Source organism: Protopterus annectens, chromosome 17.part0 (genome assembly GCF_019279795.1).
Source record: "Protopterus annectens isolate FY-2018-M chromosome 17.part0, PAN1.0, whole genome shotgun sequence".
NCBI classification, from domain to species: domain Eukaryota; kingdom Metazoa; phylum Chordata; order Ceratodontiformes; family Protopteridae; genus Protopterus; species Protopterus annectens.
In genome coordinates this window covers 337,217,323-337,239,674 of record NC_056751.1, presented here as the reverse complement: position 1 = coordinate 337,239,674, position 22,352 = coordinate 337,217,323, and the positions used below count along the sequence as shown (strand labels likewise).

Here is a 22,352-nt window from a genome sequence, read left to right as displayed (position 1 = left end):
TATTTTTTTAACTTCTACTTTACTAATCTTCTTTTCTACATTCTCTCTTTGTGATATTATTTTTTTTTATTGTGAAAATTTCCATGTCTGGATGCCTTTGCCTATATTTCTCTTCGAATATCTTTGGGGCTGCCTTTTTTATGTTGATTAATTTGGCTTTCGCTTTTGCAAAGATATTGCACAATATCAAATCTCTCTTTCTTTCCCATGTCAATATTTCTTTTTTATACTTTTCAAAATTTTCTAGGCTTTATTGTTTATATTTTCTCACTTTCTCAAATGCTTCTTTTTCCAAGCAAATCAATGTTTCTTGGTCTATATACCGTTTTTCAAAAATCTGTTGTTTTAATGACCACAATTTTTTTATTTGAAGCTTCTGACAGTTTTTCTTGTGGAAGTATTTTTATTTCCTCTAATTTCTCTCTTAATATTTTTGTATAGCTTGTGTCTGGAAATTCAGGGCTTTTTGCATAATAGTAACAATACATAATTTCTTTCTTATCCTGTATAGTCCACTCTATCGTCTTTATGGTTGTTCTTTGGCCCATCAGTTTTTGTGTTTTTTGTGGACTGCTACTTCCTTCTACAACAGGGAGGTCCATCCTCCCCCTGGGCTGGGCTGGGCCGGGCCGGGCCTGGCCTGGCCCCATTGCAGGGATGTTTCTGTATTTTGAAGATTGTACACTGCCATTTTTTCCAGTCCTGGCACCAGTGCACCTACCAGGATTGGGCAATTTTTTTATCCTGGGTCTTGTGCACCCACCTTTTTTAATTTTAGACCTCCTCCTATCCATGATCTTACACTATATAAATACAGTCTATATATCAGTGTTGCCTTGGTGCGATTTTGTAGAAAAACAGGGTCCACCTTGTGAAAGTATTCAACAAGACTTGAAGATGAACTGCTACTCTCCTTTGCTTGCTGACTTTTCATCTCTCCATTCACATCCATGTTTTCCTATCTAATCATCCCCCCATATGGTTATTGACATGTGTTGTCATGCCTTTATTGCCTAACCCTGGAGTGCAGACACTTCTTGCTAACCTACTTGTGGGTCTTGCCTTTACAACCAATTTAGATTCTAACAACAAATAAGTTAGATGTGAGTGTACCTGATCTCCCACATTGTAGAGGGAGCATAGTCTCTCCTGTACAGGGTTATCTATCAGCCATCTTAATGGAGCTTAAAGCTCTCCTTTTTTATTATCTTGCTGTTCAGTGGGACATGGAGGGCGCTGAGATAGAGATGGCAGCCCATTTCCTTATTTAATGTAAACAGTGTTAAGATGTTTAGGTTGAGTGGGCACGCCACAAAAAAGACAAGTCCATGCCGGTGAGTAGCATGCAGGAGATAAAGAAGGATTATGTATTGATAGATACTTTCAAATTTAGTCTGATACAAACTGTGTATGTACAGGACATGTTTATGCTTTCCTTTTTTATTCCAGGTATTCATAAACCCAAGAGAGTTTAGAGTTTCCCTGATATGGTTGGCATCAGACTGAAACATTCCTCATGAATTTTGCTGATGTTTTTGAGTGCAAGAAGCTGTCATACCAAGGAGTCTGATATTATTCAATAAAGGCTGACTGTCCCTCCACAACCTCCCCACTCTGCCTGTCAAGTTGATTACTGCATCATTGGTTGTCAGTCATTTCTTCTGAAGCACTAATGCTAATGCAGAAGTACTTGACTTGATGCATCTTAAACTGCTAAAAGTGACTTTTGAGTAATAAGGACAGTGAGAGACTGATGAAACTCTAGAGAAGTATTCATTTATCCATATTTTGACAGACTTGATGTTGATAATATAAGGTTAAACGGGAAGTGAGAGCTTGCTTCCTGCATAAAATGAAGGTCTTTGTTATGTTTTGGTTTGCTGTCCCAATTTATTTAATGGGAACAGTATTTTTGAAGGACACTGTTCAACATGTTTTTCATTGGGGTTTTGCCAGTCATCTTTAGGTTAACTACAACCTAGTAGTCGAAAACAGAAATTATTTTTTATTCCTTGATTGGCCTAGTAGATGTTATTGTATAAATGAATCTTTAACTTTTGATTAGCAGATTTTTCCCAGGTTATGCAGCAGGTGCTGGCAAAGGTTATGTTACCAGCTTCCAAGGTAACTCATGCATGGAGAGTTTACAAAGGGTGCTTACCATAGTTGGTTTTCCTATCTGCCACACAATGAGGTTTAAATCACTCAGTTACTAACATTTGTCTCATCCATGTTAAGCATCTAGCATCAGCTTGCTTCTTGTCTGCCTATACGCAATATTCCATAATGGGGGCTACATGGTTGCTGTCAAGTCAACAATTTACCATAGCTCATGTTTGACTTATTTGCTAAGAATGAGAAAACTTCCATGGGCCCCCCTGTGACATTTAAACTCATGACTGAGGCCCAAATGTCAGATGTGTATATATTTTTGTTGTCTTTTTGGACTTGTCTTCCTGAGATGGGAGTTGGACCTTGGGAAACATGGACAGACAATTATTCTAGCACTGTACAGGCCTCTCACACTTTAGCATCTCCTTCAGTATGTGCCTTCTGTTGTACCAGTGCTCTGTTTTCAGACACTTAAAGCTTACGTTCCACCTGGTCAGTCTAGGCCAAACCTTTTAGGAGGTAGGAGTTGGAGAAAATCTCCCTTTCACTTATTTTTTTTAGAAGGGAGTACAAGAAGACAGATGCAGTTGTTTCTAAGATAGGCAGAGATAATTAGATGTTCCTGCACCTTTTGATTATATGTTGCTCCTCTGCCTTCCCCCTGAAGTGGGTAAGAAGTTGAGTAACCATACCTTAGGTTATTCTGTTTACAGGACATGTCCTGAATGATGTCATCAGTGCAGCCTGGTAGCATTCAGTTTCTCCACCATGTGCTGCCAAGGAATCTGTGCCTGCTGATGACACCTGATGAACTGGAACTGCATCCTCACTACATCTGTCTGGTCTGGCATAGGCCCTAGACACCATAGTATCACCAACTCTTGCTGGTTGGTAAGGAATCTAAAGTTTTAGACAGGGTGGTCAAGTGGGTTTTCTCCTTTGTCACACTATGGAACTTAATTGTCTCACTAACTATGGGGTTGTGGACTGTTTCTAGGTGATTTCCTCTTTGAAAAAGCTTTACAGGTAATTGACTAAAGACCTCCAAAAGAAGAATCAAGCATTGACCACAGTAGAGAGTCTTATGACACACACCAACCCCATACTACTGTTCTAAGCAGCTCCAGTTATACAAAAAGACTAATGCCTTCTAGAATGAGGTGTATTCCCAAATGACAAGCACTGATGCCTTCTGCAGTTGTTCTGACTACTAGTTTTAGGATGAGGGCTCCACTGACTTTGTATTTACAGTCCTGACCATTCGATAGAACCACCAGAGCTACAGCAGTTCTCTGAGTTTGGTCTAGCTTGGAGGGTTATCATCATGGACAATAGGGTTCTAAACATGGTCATGGAAAACAGTGTCTCGTCTTAGAGCTTTTAGGCTCTCTTCAGAAAGAGCTGCATTAATGGTGCATAAACACTTCACAGAGCTCCTCAAACAGGTTCAGACTCTGTTCCTCATGAGAACATCTGAGGTCGTTGCTCCTTTTGAAAGAGCAAAGGCTGCTTCTCCTACTTTCTTCCATGACTGTTGTCCCATCATGGATCTCAGTATCTTCATGTCAAGTTCCAGCTGGCGACTCTTCATGAGGTAATCTTCTGCTTCCACAGGGTACCTAAGTGGATTTACTGAATGTGGCAGATGCCTTCTGGAAAATCAGTGTTTAGGGTATGCAGGGATCTGCCAGAAGATTCCTTCAGTTTGATATGGGTAGGAGCTAGGGCATCACTTTCAGTACAAGGTATTACTGTTAGTCTTTCCTCTGACACTGAATGTTTAAAATGTACTTGTTATGGTTGCAGAGGACCTGTGGGAGAATGACTTCTATTTGTTCCATTGCATTCAGTAGCTGGCTCCTGGTACCCTTTTCAATGGAATCTGTGGAAACATTACTGACTTCTGTGAGAGAGTGTTTTTTTTTTAATTTAAATAACCTGGGAACATCTAGCTATTTTTCACCCTTTTCAGAGGTGTTCCTTAAGATGTAGAGAACTGGACACTTTCCATTTTTTACTATCCCTGTGTATGGGAAAAGAAACAACAGGAAGAAACTAATCTTAAAAGGGTACCTTCTGTGACCTACTTTACAGAGGCACAGTAGGCTAATCTAATAGGGAGGCGGAAGCCAAATACACTCTGGCTAGGCTTATAAATGCCCTAGGGCAGATAGCCTAGTATCTACCTATGAACCTATAACTTTGCCTGCTGGATATGGAATTAGAGAAATGTTCAAGTTTGGACACTGCTTTCCTACTTGGGCCTCAGGGTAGCCAAACTATCATCTCCATGTTTGTATTCAGATTCTTGACATTGCATTGGACTGTGAAGTATTATTTCCAAAGCTATCATATCATGATGGATTTTGTTTCAGTGTGTGACCCTTACCTTCAGGCTCTGAAGTAGTGGAAGTTTCTGCCAGTCTCTGTATAAGCTTTCACATCCTGCCACAGAACTCACCATTAATTGTGATTTTGAACACTTGCTTGCATATTGTGGTGGTACATCATTTACTCTCCTGGTTAGAGAAAGCAGACCATCTCAAAAGTGGAAGCCTCGCCTATACCATATGAAACCCTGGACATTACTCCTTGTCTTCAAAGCTTTCAAGTGTGAATTGAAACCAGAGGCCTTCTTATTTATGCAGAGAGGGGATGCTGATCTGGCTGTGGGCCATAGACTGAGGCACCAACAAGACAACTGTTCACATCTTACAAGAAGTGAATGTGCTGGTGGTTTGCATGTGTCACATTTCCATTCATAATCTGGAGCTAAGGATTTGGGAATCATGTCTGGTAGGGTGTTCATGGAGTTGTACATACAAGAAACTGACCTGTAGTCCTCTCCTATTGTTCCAGCATAACATGTTGGAGATAATGGCAGATCTATAATTTGTCTTGTGGCAAGGAAGATTCCTGCATGACTTTCTTCATTTCATGCCTCATCAAAAAACGTAAACAAGAAAAAATATATATTTTTGTTGTTGTTATTCTGTGATGGCAGTAACATGTTTTTTGTGTTTCTGTCCAACCCATCTAAGGGCACTCCAAGGGAATTCTTGATAGCTGGGGTGGTAGACAGTTCTGTCTCAGGGTATGGGTTTTTTAGCTCCCTGGCTTCTGCTGGATCTGTCAGTAGGAGTCTCAGAGGTAGTAGAAGATGCCCGGAAGCCGCATACTCATCAGAAATTATCTGATTATGTGAAGAGAGGTACTACTTCTTGCCTCATTTGATCACTTTGCAGTCGTCCCTGTATATGACATGAGTGTCAGTTAATCATTGGCCAAGATGCATAACTTTGTGGATAGTGGAACGTTTACTCATCACTGACTACTTAAGCTGTTACTGAAAGGGATTCTTCATCTTTGCCCTTTTTTGAACCTTTTTCTTCTTTGGGACTTGAATGTCATGATTGTCAGGATGGTGTGAGCTTTTTTGGCACCTCTGAAGTTTGTTACAAGATGCTTTTCTTGAGAACCATCACCTCAACTTGCAGGATCTTTGAGTTATAGATCTTTATTTTTTGGAAACTCTGCTCTTTCACAAGGGACAAGTGTCCATTTGTAGCAGTAGTAAGTTGTGTCTTCTATTAAAAGTGATTTCAGAAGTGTTGTTGAACTACTCCATTCTTCTCCCTGCTTAATTTGTTGTGGCAGACTTCAGTGCAAAGAGGGGCTATTCATAACTTGAACATATTATCACCATCTTGGATTTAAACTGAAGAAAATGCATGTATTCAGGAAGATCAAGCAGTTGTTGGTTTCCCTTGCTTCAGGAAGAGTTGAGCTGTTAGTTGCAATTTAGACACTGCCCAGGTGGACTGCTAACTGCATTTTTGCCATCAGGTGATTAACTTCTCAACTGAAGATACTGCTGTCAATGGTCACTCCATCAGGGATGAGTTTGCTTTTACTGCTGTTTCAGAAGTGTCTCCATTGTGTGTCTTTATGACATGGCCAGTTGTCTGTTAGTTCACATATTCACAAAGCACTATTGCTTGGAATTTGAGTTCATGAGTCTGTCATGGCCTTCTGAGCCCTTCCATTTGGCCTTTTCTCCTGCCTTCCGAGTGGTTTATTCTTTTATTTCATTAAATTCTTCTAAACTACTACATGCTTTAAGAAGGCTAGTAGAGTTGTACTTCTTAATCTTACATGTTTATCTCTGAGGAAAGACACTGGCATTGGATGCATGTTGCTCTCTCTCCATCCATATATGTTTGGATAGCCATTCTGTCATGCAAATACAGGATAGATTTCCTGTAAACTGAAAGGGGATGTAAATATGTTCTTATTCAATGATTGTTTCTTTGTTTTTATTTTTTCCTTTGTTGCATGGGAACTGAATGTGTCCTCCTTGTGTGTTGTCTGATGACAACATGCAATCCTGGTAAAAATCAGCCAGTCAATGCAGAGAAGTGAGAAAATTCAGAAGAGGAAGTTCTAGTTATTACCACTGTAGAAGGCCTGCTTACAGAATGTCTAGGATGTTGAGTACATAGCTATTTATTTCCTAGATGCATTGTTGGAACTAAAATGGCTGCCTCCTTGAATTTTGGGTCATCCAAATGTATTTGGATAAGTACAGCTGACCGAATGAACAACTCAAAAATTATTTTTTTTTCTTTGCTGTGCAATTATTCGCTAATGTAACTAACTCAGAAGATGCTAAATCCCACACAATATAGTCTCCATTGCCAAGTTATATTTTTTGATGGAAATTATTTGTTTAGTTGATCGTTCTAATTCTAAGATATTTCAGTAAACTCAGGCAATGATCAAGTGATCTATGTACATGTTATACCACATACTACAATAAGGCAGGAGAGAGCAACACACAAAGACATGTCACTGATTTAAAAGCAACTGCATTTCAACAAAATAAAATCAGATGCTAAGATTTTGCAGGTCAGAAGTTTTGCATTAATTAGACAGAAATGAGCAAGGTAAGTAGTATTGGCAGATAAAACCAGAACTACAGGAAGAGAGAGAGCATATGGTCTACAGATATATGCCAAATGGATGTGTGCAGTGCAGAACATGCTTAAACAGATTAGTCAGCTATGTGCTAAACAGAATGGTACAAATTCTACTGTTTTTTTTTCCGAAGTAGTCTGTCAAAGAAGTGACACGATGCATTATCGCATCATGAGTCATGTGACAATGCTTTTTGCACCTTCCAAGCTTTAGTGGTCCAGTAAAGCAAAAGATACACCCCATGCACACACAAACATATATAGTGGTATACCAGGGAGAAAGGAATATATCATTGCTAAAAGTTGACAAACCAAATCTCTCAGCTGGTCAAATGCTGTACTTTTTCACAGCCTCTAAACTCTGGAATGCTCTCCCACCTTCTATCAGAACCATAATTAACCCTGTTCTCTTTAAGTCATTCCCAAGAAAACATCTTTCTTCACTCTGGCATTGTTCTTGTGCTAAAATAAATTCTCCTTAAATATCTGCTTCCTCACTTTAAACCCTCCTTATTCAATCTCAGTACTCTTTAAATCTCTCTCACATTATCTCACCACAACAACTGCATGAGCTCAAACTCTAGCTGTTAAATCTTTGCTACTACCACCCACAACCCAATAACAATTAATCTTTCAAAGCTGTTTCACAATCATCTAGTTCTACCATTAATGTTCGCAATACTACACAAGATAGAAGTGTGTAAATATGTATATAATATTGAACCATTGGGATTACATTCTTCGTAATGTAGTGTGGCTGTATAAACTCTATATTAGTGTAAACTTCAATGTTTTACTCCATTGTAACTGTATTGTACTCTATAATGCATATTATTTTCTTGTATGCACTGTCATATTTTGTGGAGCTTTTCTCCCCGGGCCTCCAATGAAAATTGGCTCACCTAGGCCTAGTGGACCATCCCGGTAAACAAATACAATAAGTAATAAATAAATATACAACAGAGCTAAGCACAGGCACACAGACGAGAGGCAGCAACAACTAGATTGCAGTAGGGTGGGCTCAGTAGTTAAGATTTTTGCTTCACAACTCTGGGGTCCAGAATTCAATCCTGTTCTTCAATGACTCCCTGTGTGGATTTTGAATATTCTCCACATGTCTATATGGATTTTCTCTGTATATTTATCTGAGAGATAGCAAAGAGGATTAAGGCTATGAGAAGTTAATGAACTGCTTTGTGTAGTCCAGGATTCATACCTCCAACCTCAGTTTAACTACTGTACAACTCTAAGACAGTGCTAGGGGATAATTGAGAAATTGGAATTGGCTTCACAGTGGTCTCCTGGACTTCATGCCTAGTAATGAAATAAGGAACTTATCCAACACTTGAAATCCTTACCTTTGAGCTAGTGTAGGAGCAGCAGTGGAATAGGAAGACATGTCCTTTATCAATGCCACCGCCTTACCATGCTGTTGGACTGCAGTCTTTTTCAGCAGACCAGTAGTAGTGTCAAATATCTACCTTTGCTGACACATCCTGCACTGTATCTCATACAGAGCACATATCAACTGCCAGTACGTGTTTGCTTCTTACTGCATGGCATTAAGAAATACTGACCATGATCTTAATTGTTTGTACATATGACAGTCCCATGCATTATGATCATAATGTGATCCATCGTGCTTTATGGCCTGACCTCCTGCCACTGATGTTACCTGACTGAGGATACACATCTCATCCCCTTCTACCTCAGAATTACCTGTGGTGACATGGCATGTACCAATCTGCAGCAGCCTTCCTATCAGAACTTTAAGATGTGCTGCTGTTAGCTCAGCTATAGATAGAGACATTTGCATTGTAAATGTAATCAAAATGTACATCACAAATATAGTGCAGATAGACATGTTCTAACCCCCTGGGAGCATTTCTTCTACACTAGCAGCACAGACATAATCTCTCCTGGACATGCATCTCTGCATTTTTATGATGTAGACCCTTATGTGGCAAGCACAAGTGTTAATAGCTTGATAACGTGTATACTGCTCAATCTGAATGCAGCAGTTCATGGACCCCAAAGTGTTCCAGCACATCAAAGAGTGAACAAAGGCCACATGCTGGTGTTAGTGCATCTCATTAGAAATTACTAGGATGCTGTATATCTTAGCAGACAGGAGTCTTAGTACACAGACAGGTAGGCTGGTTCAGCGTATTTTGAAGAGTGAGACAAGTATCAGCATATCAGGGCATATCATTACAACAATTACATAGTGCCACAGTCTGTAGAGCCTTAATAAACAAGATTAGAGGTAGCATTAAACATACTTTGTGGTATAGTACATATACTCAGCATGAACCTACCGGCTACTCTGTAGCTATAAAGTCTGTTTAAAGACAGGTTTGTTTTATGAGACGTGCAGAGTATCACAAGTACAGAAATGTTATACTGGAAGTGAAATAAACCAGTGCATCCAGCTTAGGACAGCACAAACTAAATGCATTCAAAACAACAGCCATGCTTGATAAAAAGGCACATTCAGCAGCTCTTCTACTAAGAGCCACATGGGCAGATGCAGACACACTTTCCCATGGTGGTCAGGTACATTGAAACAGTGCATGATGCATGCCCTTAGGTCTAGGTATGGGAATGGTAGTGCTGCATATCATTCCACTCATAATGGCATTGCTCGTCATCTCATGGAATGGCTATCTGCTGGACTACTGCCTAATGTTGTGTTATGTGTTCAACTATCCTTAGTCTAAAGCTCACCTCCAAAGCTGGTTTGAGTCCATATCTGCTAGGTGGAGAGTTTCTTGCTGTAGTTATCTTGGTGCTCATATTTTTGTGTGCGCCATTACTGTACAGTAAGGTAAATCATAACCGGCAGTGTATTACAGTAATTAAGCATATTGTGCAAAACTTGGTTGAGCTGCTGCCATTTAAGTTCTTCTGTCACAGTATCCTGCACTGTAACCACATGGCAGCATTTGGGACTGTGGGCATTCCCCAGTTTCTGGCTTTGCAACACACAGTACACAGTTGTGCATCAGAATGGAATGACATTGTAAAGCACACATGGAAAAAAGAAAGTAAAGTAACATTGTAGAATGCTATGCAGTTGCTACCATTTGTATAGAATTACGCTGTAGAATTTTTCTAAGATTCATAGACCTGCATGAATTTACAACTCTAATTTGCATGGATTGGTGTCATAAGTGCACCCCAGTTATGTACCTATGAATAGGACATTGTATAGCATGCCTCTCAGATATTCAGTGCAGGATATTTGCAAACCTGATCAGATATTGGGTATGTCTACAGGGATCAGTTGATTAGTGTTGTCCACAGCATTTGTGCTCCTCTAGTGTAGTGCAGGCTACCTTGTGATAAATGTTTGGTAGGCATTATGCTTATTGCTTCATGAGCAATAAAAAGAAAGCCAGTCTGGTGGTCCCCTGCCATAAACGAACTGTACAACAGAAGGAAGAAACTGTTGCAAAAGAGAGTAAAATCCCATGAGTGGAGGAGCTCCCTTGTCAGCTTCAGTAAGAAGTTGAGATCTCTTATAAGATCCTCCAAAGCTAGCTACGAAAACAAAATCGCCACTAAATCCAAGGACCAACCACAAAGCATTCTGTAGCTATGTCAAGAATCTAGATGGCAACACCCAGATCTACACTGAGTGCACAAAGGCACAAAAATTACAGAACCAACTGATATTGCCAACATCCTGGCAGATAGGTTCAGTGCTAACTTTACCCCCTCTCACCCCCTAAAGGGCCCGTATCTATACAGTCAGAATGCAGAGTCCCTGCAATCACAACTACCCAAGTTAAAGCTGCACTCTCTAAAGCCAAAAACACAGCATCCATGGGACCGGACAACATCCCAGGCTGCGTTTTACACGGACTTCAGAACGAACTGACTCTCCACTTAAGCACCATGTTCAATAATAGCCTCGCATAAGGCTTTGTGCCCACTGAATGGCGCACAGCAACAGTTATCCCACTCCACAAAGGGGGAGCCACCACTGATCCCAGGAACTATCGACCTATTAGCCTGACAAGCCTCGTCTGCAAGGCCATGGAACGTATCATCATAAACAAAGGCATTGGTAACCTCCAAACTCTGGATCCAGTTCGGGTTTGTGAAAGGCAGATCATGCTTCCTGAACCTGATCAACTTCTTTGATGCAGTCACCATAGCCGAGGATGAGGGTAAGGTGGTTCACACAGCCTATCTTGACCTCGCCAAGGCTTTTGACAAAATCCCCCATTCTGAATTATAGCTAAACTCACTAAACTAGGTATAAATCCCTACATCACAAGATGGGTTGCCAACTGGCTTACTTACAGAACCCACACTGTAAAAGTTGCAGACTCCAATTCTGACCTCAAAACAGTAACAAGTAGAGTACCACAGGGTTCCGTCCTGGGACCTCTTCTGTTTGCTATTTTACTTCTCTGAAGTACAGGCTAACACAGAAGGCCTCTGGCTAACGAAGTTCGCAGATGACTGCAAACTAGGAGCCATAGTCAAGTCCCCAAATGATGTGGACATCCTATAGAAGCGCCTCACTGAGACAGATGCCTGGTGTCAGAGCCATCATCTCAAGCTCAATGCCAAAAAGTGCAGCGTCATCCCCTTTGGTAAAAACTCTGTACCCATGAACTACCACATAGGCAGCAATCTACTTAACACCGAATGCGTGATAACAGACCTTGGGACCCAGGTGGACAGTAGTCTCTCCTTTGATAGTCACATCGCCACAGTAGTCAGGAAGTCCTTCTACATGGCACATCTCATCACAAAAGGGTTCTCATCTAGGAAAAAAGAGGTCATTGTTGCCCTCTACTCGTCACTCATTAGACCCCTTATAGAGTACAACGCTCCTTTTGGAATGTACCTCACAATACATCTGCAGCAGCTGGAAAGGCCACAGAAGTACCTCACAATGAGGATTACTGGCCTCAAACAAATGCTCTACACTGACCGCCTCAAAAAAACCCAGCTTTACTCCATAGCATATCGCGTACTCCAAGGTGATCTCTGCCTAACATATAAAGCTATGTCAAACCCAGAGCTGTTGGACACGCTACACCTAAAGAAATCCCAATCCCCTCAAGCTGCATGCTCTGGGGACCCAAACCTTGTCACCACAATAAACAGGACATGCTGGAGGGATAGATTCCTGTCCCAGAGACTTCCTATACTCTGGAACAAGCTACCCATCTATGTCAAGCAAAGTTCTTCATTAGCATTCTTCAAGAAAAATCTTGATGAGTGGATGGGAAATAGGAAATACACCCCGGGGATCACTTCTGTGTCTCTGCACGACAGTGGCACAGGAAAATAACTTTCTTGGGTGGTGTAAGCCATGGAAACTTGCTGGCTAGGCTTACGTAGGCCCTTGGGCCGATAGCCTAGTACCTACCTATGAATCTGAGAGTCAGCCTGATAATGATCCCCAAGGAAGAGAGAACAACTTTGATGAAGAGGGGAGAGCCCACCTTCTTCAGGCAGCCTATTATAATAACATGAAGTGTATGGACATAGTTGTATGATGGCATACAGTGAATATCGGTGGGCACTGATGATAAGTGATGCTACCAGAGCTAGATCTTGATGTACTTAAATATACTTACATGTATATGGACCACTCCCACAACTGATTTGCGCTATCAGTGTTACCTCACTACAGGGATGTCCATTTAGGACACAACTTATTTTTTTGCTTTATGCATAACTCTACACATTTTGATATTATTTAGATGCAGCACACACAGATAAGCTTTACATAGACTCTTCAGGAACTCAGGGCTGTATGGTAGTTCTGTGTACAAGTCCAGTGCACACAGACTGTGACAGCAGCCTATGTGCATCATTTCATGGAATGGATTTCCATTTATGGTACCAGACTTGGCTGCAGGAAGGCAGGCTGTCATTCAGATAGCAGAATTAGTAACTGATTCATTCAGACTTCTACCTCCTCTCCTTGGGGTGGAGCTGTATGGCATATGTGCACTTTTGGGATAGAGCCTCCATGGATGTAAGATATGGACGAGGCTGGTCTCCATGTAGAAGTGTGTAGCTCTGAACACACGTATGTACTGAGAGCTGTTAACACAAGTTTGGGCCGTAGACATCTTGTAATTGTGTAGGTGGATGCCCTGTATTATTTATAGGTTGAGTACTATGCACACCATATAGCAGAAAGTAATTAGTGTGCATTCAGAAGCTATGGAGTGGGAACACTTGTATGTCTATGGGTTTTTACATATATTTCATGGGCTTCCTTCAGTGGAGGTTTACAGCATTACACAGTGGAGACACTGGTTTGCCTAGATCTTTCTGTTGTTTTTGCATGTGAGGCTTTTCTGTGTGACCTGTCCACTTGCTGTTTTGGTTAAACTATTCTAGAGTGCTTACCACAGTGACTTAATAATGCATAGTGTAAATTACTGTCAGTCATCTTAGGAACACTGACTTCATGTATGCTGCATCCCTATCTGCCATGTATTATGCTGCATATATGTCCAACAGATATGTATATGCCATGGTATGAACATGCTTCACCTGTTGTGTGATATGTGTTAGTGATGAAACTGCCAGTTTGGTCTCTGTGCCATCCATCAGTATACCACCACTGGCCAGTAACTGTGCAATGGCAACCATATTCTGACATGCTACTACCAGCCTGTATTGTAGGCATATGTTGTATAGCATGGCATGTGTCAGACCAGAAAGAAGCATGCAGCTTTATCCTGAAGAAATACTGTAGAACTCCCACTGAGGCATCAAGGCACATATGGTGCCTCTTCAGTATGCCATACAATTTCTGTGCAGCCAGATGTACTGGCATAGATTGATAAAGCCCTGAGTATGGTCTAGATTTGACAATTTTGATTAGTGCATAGAGTGTCTTTTGCAACTAGCATGTGAAGGATGGGCATGGCTATCTTTAGTGGTTGTGGACTGTGGCCATCCAGTGCCACAAACCATCAGAGCAGGGGAATCATTTCAAAGATGGCCTGTGGGTGCAGAGGAGTTTGAACTCACAAGGGGAGGGCATAGTGGGTTCTGCAGTGACGCAGGCCAATTACCTCCCACCCAGTGGAGGTGCAAGTTCTGATAATACAAAAAAATGCCTTACTAATAGGATGTTGGTAAAAACACAGACTAGCATTGAAGGTGCCTGGCAGCTCTCAGCCTTATGGAGGAATACCTAGGGCAAGGCAATGAATGGACCCGACTGAATGGGAGGATACCAGATGGTTAGTAGGCACAGTGGGAAGAAACATATATTTAACAAAAACAAAACAAAACATAAAACAATTCTGTGCCACTTGGGATGTTTGTCTTTGAGTATAGTTGACCCCCATAAGGCATAACTTTGGAGATTGTAGATAGGGGGTTCATCAACCATGGCTATATTAGTGTGCAGTACACCTGTTCCCATGTTACTGGTATGTCAGTGCTGGTTGTGACCAGTATTTCCACCCATTTTTAGCTGTTTGGTGTCATTGTGGTATGTGTTTCTGGGATAAGGCATATTCACGCTCGCTCATGTCATCAGATGTGGTATCATTAGTAGTCGCACAGTCATGATGATGCTGTCACCTCTACACACAAACTGGCATTCTGAATGAAACAACTTATTGTTCATGTGTGTCATTCCTCTGACTGCCTGCTTTCTTACAGATTGATATGTTGGTAGTCCATAATAAGTAGTTCCACCGGTAGACCTACCACTTTATAGAATGTTTGCTTGGTGGTTACCATTCTTTGAGGGTATAATGGAAAATGCATAATGTCCCATGTGCTGTACCATGTATGTTTGAAGTATGTCCAGTATCTTATGCTGATCACTGAGATATGCCTGGAGTATGATACGGGTCTACATTGAATGACTGAAATGACAAAACTTTGAACTCATATGGTTAGGACCATATGATCAAAACTTTGTAATTTCGAACATTAAAAAAAAAGAAAAAAAAAATTAAAACACATATATGCAGGGGGGCAAGCCCCCCTGCAGCCCCCACATGGGGGGCTGCACCCTCCACACCCCTGCTATTAAAATATACCAACTCACAGATAGCACTACAGTGAGGAAAAGGGAATATTCCCATTCCGCACTGTATGGAGATCTCCGTTTAAATGTTCAAAGTTTTAAAACTTTGATCATATGGTTTCGGCCATATGAAATTCAAAGTTCTAAACTTTGATCACTTAAATAGGGACCCGTATGATGCATGGAAAGATGGAATGTGCCTGTGAGTAGAATATGGAATGCAGCTTTGGCCTCCAGAGGGAGCATGCTGTTCTGTTGGTGTCATGTCTACATGCCACATTTGACATTTACTATTCTGGATAGTTCTTGCCACCATCTATTAATTTGCTTGTTGTGTGACAAGAATCTTCCTCATGAGGAAACTTGTTGCATTTTGTTTCTGTCCAGGATTACCAATTCTTGTCAGATGTGCTACTCAGTCCAGAACCATTCTGAACTTTTATTCACCATTAGTTTGTGATCTTATGTACTTATAACTCTCTCTCTACCACTTAAAGAATCAGGTTTGTGTGGATTGCATCTTTAGTTACAACTGTTTCTCATTTATGTTACTCCATTTGCTACATCTACTTAATGTGTATGCTTGGTGTGTCTTGGTTTCTACATTGATAACTTTCATGAATCACCACTGTTTCACATGATTCTTCCATTGTGTTACGCTGTGTTTTATTTCACTTCATTACATTGAACTGCTCAATACTTTTATTTTGTCCACGAATCACAGCCTCAGTTCAGGAGGAAACCATACATAAAACAAAGGAGATTATTACAGGTGAGTAATATTTTCTTATTGCTTGAAAGTCACTCTAGTTGCTTGAACCTCTGCCTAACATACCCTCAAAGATGACAGAACAGTTACATAGGAATTTCTTACCCTGCGCATTTCTAATGGGCTGTCTGTCAGCAGGTCTATATTTGCAGCATTCTTCTCCTGTTCTCTCTTATTGTATGCTTACACTTCTAGTGGGCTGATTGTGGTTCTCATATATTTTTTCTTTATTGTCAGAACTGGATGACCTCAATCCTCTTGGCTTATGGTAACCAGGAAGCAGTGATCCTTGCTTCTTCACAAGAAAAAGCTAAAAGTAGAGTGACTGCTATAATTTTTGTGTGCTTAAATACTTAATTTAAATTTGTTTGGTGGCAGAAGAAGACACTAAGCCTGTACAGTGTGCCCTTTATGTATATTTCAAATTCTACCTCCCCTCCATCCCTGCCTTCGCCCTTACCCTTTCTCCACCTGCCCCATCCCCTCTTGAATACTTCTTTAGATTCTGTCTCCATCTCCCATTCTGGCAGCTCATTCCATGAATTTGGTGATCCAGGGAATAGTCCCTGATGGCAGTAGTATTGTCTGTGAGGGAACCTGCATGCCGCATACACTGTAGGGTCTGTCATGGAATTTTACCATTTGGCAATGCATGGTTATAATTGCCTGACTTCATGAGTACACACCTCTCGAAGATCTGGTGCATTCTTATATAACTGTTCTTTCTGCTGTTTTTTGTTTTTAATATTGTATTGCTTTGTATATGATTACCCTATTATACTTCTTTAGTAGAGCTTAAACAGTTTTATTAAGTTTGCATTATGTTGATTATATTTGATTGTTTTGTCAGCATTTTGTACAGTATTTTTATTTTATATCATAATCTGAGTGTGTATAATTATTAAAATTTACATTTTGTAATTTGTCCAGGAGCAGAACAAGATCGGAAATCAGTCTGGAAGGATTTTATGAAACTAAACCATGCTCTCCACCTCCAAAAGACCCTGTGGAGCTTCTTCTCATGGGCACAAAGCAGCGCTTAGCATCAGAATTCCAAGAACGAAGGGCTCCATTGGCCATCATGGAGAGTTTGTCTGACAATGAATCGATCTGCAGCTTTGATTCACGGCGCTCTTCTGGTCTGCGCAGTGTTAGGGACTCACCAAGCCTGCATGTAGTTATGGAGAAGGATGAGATGCCATGCTTTTATGTTAACCCTGCAATTCCTGAGGAGAACCCCTCACTTAGTTCCCGCACAGAACTACTGGGTGCTGACACTTTATCCAAACACTCACAGGATACACAAATCTTAGAACCAATGCATACCAGTTCACCATCTTCACCTAGTCAGCACCGTGATGAATCAGGGAGCGATCACACAGCAGTGGAGGCGGATGGCATTTCACAGCAGTCACAAGAGGAGATGGCACTACAGAATGGTCGGCTGACTGAGGTGCCCAGTCCACAAGTACTGGAATTTGCTGAGTTCATTGACAGCTTATTTAACTTGGATGGCAAAAGTAGTTCCTTCCAGGATATCTACCACATGATGATTTCAGAAAGTATGGAGGAGTTTTCTGAAGTTCCCAAGTCTGTCAGCGAGCATGAGATTTTATTACGGGCACAGTATGAACCAAATCTTGTGCCAAAGCCACCACGTCTATTTACTGGTTCAGCAGACCCTTCTTCGGGAATCTCTGTTTCCCCATCCTTTCCACTTAGCTCCTCAGGGGAGCTCATGGACCTCACACCAACTGGCATGAGCAGTCAGGAAAATTTATCAGTTGATAAACTTCGGACATCAACACCTACCCAGCAAGAGCCAAACCACTTACAGCAGGACGATTTTATCATCTCTGCCCTTTAGGACATGCTTTACATTATGTGACTTGTTTCATACTTTCTTATTTTTCTTTTAGTCATAAGAGCAGAATTAATATTGGAATTTTTGTTTCCTAATTTTTTCATTTTTCTCTGTATATGCCTTGATAAAATGAATTGATCATTGGGCCAGTCTACATAGATTGGTACACTTTGCCAGTGTCTACATTTTAAGGTATGGGTAAGGCTGGTAAAAGTGTGTGTGTGTGTGTGAGTGTGTGTGTGTGTGTGTGTGTGTGTGTGTGTGTGTGTGTGTGTGTGTGTGTGTGTGTGTGTGTGTGTGTGTGTGTGTGTGTGTGTGTGTGTGTGTGTGTGTGTGTGTGTGTGTGTGTGCGCACTTGCATATGTGAATTTATGAGTTACATATATTATATAGGTTGGCTGCTTTGGGATCAACTTATTTATAAAAGTTGTAATGCTTTACTTATAACTGAGTTTGGCCACCTAACTGAAATTATTTGAAGTATAGTGACATTTCGTCTATATTATTAAAACATTTTCCCAAGATTATTGCACTTTTCAGAAATGCCATTGCATGTCAGATTGCCTGTCATAATTAGCCATAAATATTTAAGGTGACCAAACGTGAACTTGACAAGTCAAAGCTGCACATATGTAGGATTGTGTGAAGTAAACTGCTCTACAGGTGAAGTGCGATGCCATGGGATTTTATTTCTTAATTGCTGGAACTGTGTTCTCATAACTTTTCATATACTGTTGTTCAGTCTTTCCAAAGCAGAAAATAACTGTATCTATACTCAGAGAAAAATGATGTGATGACCAGTCACCTGTGTCAGTTCAACTTCATCTCCACGCTGTGTTGCTGAGGTGACAAATCCCAATTTTACCTGTTAGACTGTGCTGCTGTGCTGATGTCTTAACTAGGCTTCTGCTAAAAGTCCTCTGAAAGGCAGCTTGCAGGATTCATTGATGCACAAAGATGGATATGAACTAGGCTCAAGGGGAATTTGACTGGGTAATTAAAGTGTAGGGTCAGTTAATAAATATATCTGCCAGGATGTGACCTTGGATAAAAAGCAAAAGTAGTACGTCAGATGAAATTAATCAGAAATCTATTTGTAAGACCAACAGGGTCCACAGCATTTACAGGGTTTGTAGGATGCTTCTTCTGAAGTCTCAGATAACACTATTACTGTATCAGCTGTACAGTCAAATGTGTAGAAGCTTTTTTAGTTTATAGTGTGCACAATGTTAGCCATGCACATTGTTAGAAACAGAAACATACATAACAGTGTATCTCAGTAGTGGACTGTTTAAGCATGGTCAGTAGTTGGGGAGGGTTAAACATATGGTTCGGTCAACCCTTTGGCTGCATGCACCTACAGTCATATTACTAAAGCTATATTTAGAGCTGTTTACTAAACTGTTTGAATGAATTTTTAATCAGTAGGGCATGTTTATGGATTACATTTTAAAACACACTGCCTTTAGATGTAACACACATATTCCAGCCATAAATTTATTTTTACAAAATGTAGGCAAACACCTTATTACATCAATTCCTGTCTATTGTTGTGTTATTTTTGGTGGTGCTTCAGGGGTCAAAGTCATAAGGTAGCTGTTGGCCTTAATAAGACATCATAATGGCATCTTGCATTGTTTAAAAAAAATAAAATTGTCAGAAAGTGACATTATAATATCATCTTACAAAATGAAAATAGCTGAAACTCATCAAAATTATAGTGGGTTCCATGGCTGGAAGACAATGCCCAGAATTCAGTCACTGATGTGGATTGCTGATTAATGCACTTGTTTACATTGGATAATGATGTTTATTTATTACATTCCGATGTCTTGGACTTTCTTTATTATGTTTTATTTTTATGACTGTACCTTTGAAACTTGCTTTTTTTCCACCTTTGACATTACAGTTATTGCTTAAAGTGTAATGATATAAGGCTCTTGAGTTCATATACTTACAATTTTCTCTTGCAGGACATGTCTGTTGTATACAGAAGTACAAATCTGTCTTTTTTTTAATAATTCTCAAAGAAAATGATTGACTAGAGAGAAAATGTATTCACAGTGGGGAGTCAGTTACACTGTAGTCTTCTGTATAAGAGACATGTTTTAGTTGTATTATACTTTATGTTCACTTGAATGACTGACTGTTGATAATACTGTGACAGATCAAAATGTCAGTTTGTGCCAGAGTAAAATGTATACCACTAGAGCCCTTTTGTTTCATGCTCACTGGCAGGTGTATATCCATATGTCCATAGAGAACAGAAGAGGCCTTTATTTCTTTAAATTACATTGGCTTGGCTGCATAGCCTAGCAAGGAGATTGGGTGATTTTTTTTCATAAATGTAGATATGTGACTGTCTTTTACTGCAGATTTTCTGTTTGTCATTTATTTTGTTCTTGAGCTCAGTCTCCTGCTGGACATCAAGCCTTTCTGCCTCACCCCAGGTCAATTTTTCTCTTGATCCCCATGTATGAACACTGTATATCACTCCATTTCCTATTTTGAGGTATAGTTATCCTTTTTGGTAGCATGGATCTATGCTGGTAGTGGGGAGGGGAGCAGAAGACAGGTGGCCTGTGACTGTCTGTCCATCAGCATGGCTTATCTACACGTAGACTGAGCTATTCTGTACTCCCGTTCCATTGATTGGTAGTATCCCATATCATTTATTTATTATTTATTTGGCATTCTATGGAATACACTCCACTTTACAAGGGGTATCTGCCTTTCAGTTGTACATATCTTTAGTCAAGAGGTGGGGGGAGAGGCAGTACCTGGGGAGGGGCTTGTTGGCTACCAGACCATCCTGCATGGTGGTTCCCAGTGGCTGGCAGAAGCAATGACTACTATGCAGAGATGCTGATAACATTCATTCACATGCTTGTACCCTCATTTGAAAGAGAGAGGAAAACAACTCCCTTGGGTCTTTTTCTGTTTACTTTTCAAACACTTGGCCAGCTGACATTCCTACTGCTGGTTTCTGGCACCTCTTTATGGGATGATGAAATCAGTGTCATCCTCTTACTGTGATCCCTGCCAGCTCTCTTTGAACATTCCAACATGTCAAATCTAGATCACTTCTGAATATAGTATCTCGTTTGCTGAACAGTTTTGTCTGCTGTAGTTGTAGTTACAGCCAATTGCTATTTACTGCAGTGAGATCTGAATTGTGTCAAACAGTACAACTGCCAAAGCATTCCCCAGTCTATGCATGGACTTTTTAAATGTAAAATAATTGCTCGCAGTAGTCATACTTCAGCAGATGTGATGAAAACTACATTTATGGATAATGCACTTAGCGTATTAAGATCTTTTCCAGCATGGTTATATTTAAATTGTAATGTGAGAATGGTTGTCTTCTAGATTAGACAAAGCATTGTTTTTAAGCATGGCACTGTCTCTCTTACTGCAATACTCAGCAGACACATGCATAATGTAGTGGAACAGAGCCATGATGTGGTGACGTGTTTGATTCTCTCATCTTTTCAATACGTATTGCCCCATTTGTTTGTAAAGGTAACACTTGGCAGCCTTGGTACTACTCAGATATGATTGAAAAGCTTATATTGGGCACTCCATGTAATACGCAGCTAAAGCTGATTACCCCTTTTAGTATGCAGATTTGAGTGGACAGCTAATGCTGGCACCTCATGTACTACACTGATGGGAGTGGAAAGCTAATCCAAGGTGTCTGCTTGGTTGGGTGAAGGAGGTTACATGTCCAGGGAAACAACTGCACATCCCAGTTCATAATGATGTTTTATGAAGCAGGTTTCACATGTGGTCCAGTTTGTGATTTCCTGTCCATATTTTAGAAGATTGTGGTATAATAATAAATCTCTTAAGTTGTGCCAGTACAGTGATGCCCCTTATTAATCCATGGAATCTCCTCTTCATATGAGTTGGGATCTTACTACGACAACACATTCATACATGCATTTTGCACTATGTGGATACATTAAAAACATTTAAAAACCTGTTCTGTTAATTTCCATTCTTTCCAATAACATTCATAAATTTCATACCAAGGTCTATAGCATCTGTTTTCCAGCCATGTTATAAAGAAGATAAATGAGTGCGTGGCTGCTTTACCCAAGTGATATTTACCTTTAGAATAAACTGTGGAATTCACTAAACACTTTTACACAGCTTTTTACATCTTGGCACAGCTTTCATCATGGGTTATCCTTGTCACATTATTTACAGAACAAGTCTGTTGCACTTCTTTAAGGTAAAGTTTTGAAAGTTTCATAAAATGGACTACTGACCTAAGAAAGAAAATTTCAACAGAACAGTGTAAATGAAACACGTCTTTTCTGAAATCAGCAAGATTCAGGCTGCAGTATCTGGACAGTTTTTGCATAGCAGTTCTGATAGCAGAAGCCCAGATCGTAGCTGCTGACATACTTTCTGTCACTGGTCTAAAAAAAATGAAAGAAAAGAAAACCTTATGGAAAACTCCTGAAATTATATTGTAGACATTGAGGGTCCAAAACTAGAAAAATACTTCCACTTGTCTTGTTCTTCTGTGTAGTTCTGATGTCATGCATCTCTCTGAAAGTAGTAATATTTTTTAACTTGTTCTACAACAAA

At 40.3% G+C, this 22,352-nt stretch overlaps 1 protein-coding gene across 7 annotated transcripts in view; it reads left to right on the top strand.

Annotated features, from left to right (window-relative positions):
• Nucleotides 1-18,030, top strand: part of DAGLA (diacylglycerol lipase alpha) — a 2,305,179-nt gene extending 2,287,149 nt beyond the window's left edge. For 5 of the 7 annotated variants that reach the window (XM_044059505.1, XM_044059506.1, XM_044059501.1 and 2 more), the window contains one exon: nt 16,820-18,030. In XM_044059505.1, the coding sequence (XP_043915440.1) occupies nt 16,820-17,756 (937 nt within the window). In that variant the 3' untranslated portion in view covers nt 17,757-18,030. The remainder of the gene's footprint in view (nt 1-16,819) is intronic. The other 2 variants (XM_044059508.1, XM_044059507.1) reach the window with 1 other exon arrangement.
• The last annotated feature ends 4,322 nt before the right edge of the window (nt 18,031-22,352 follow it).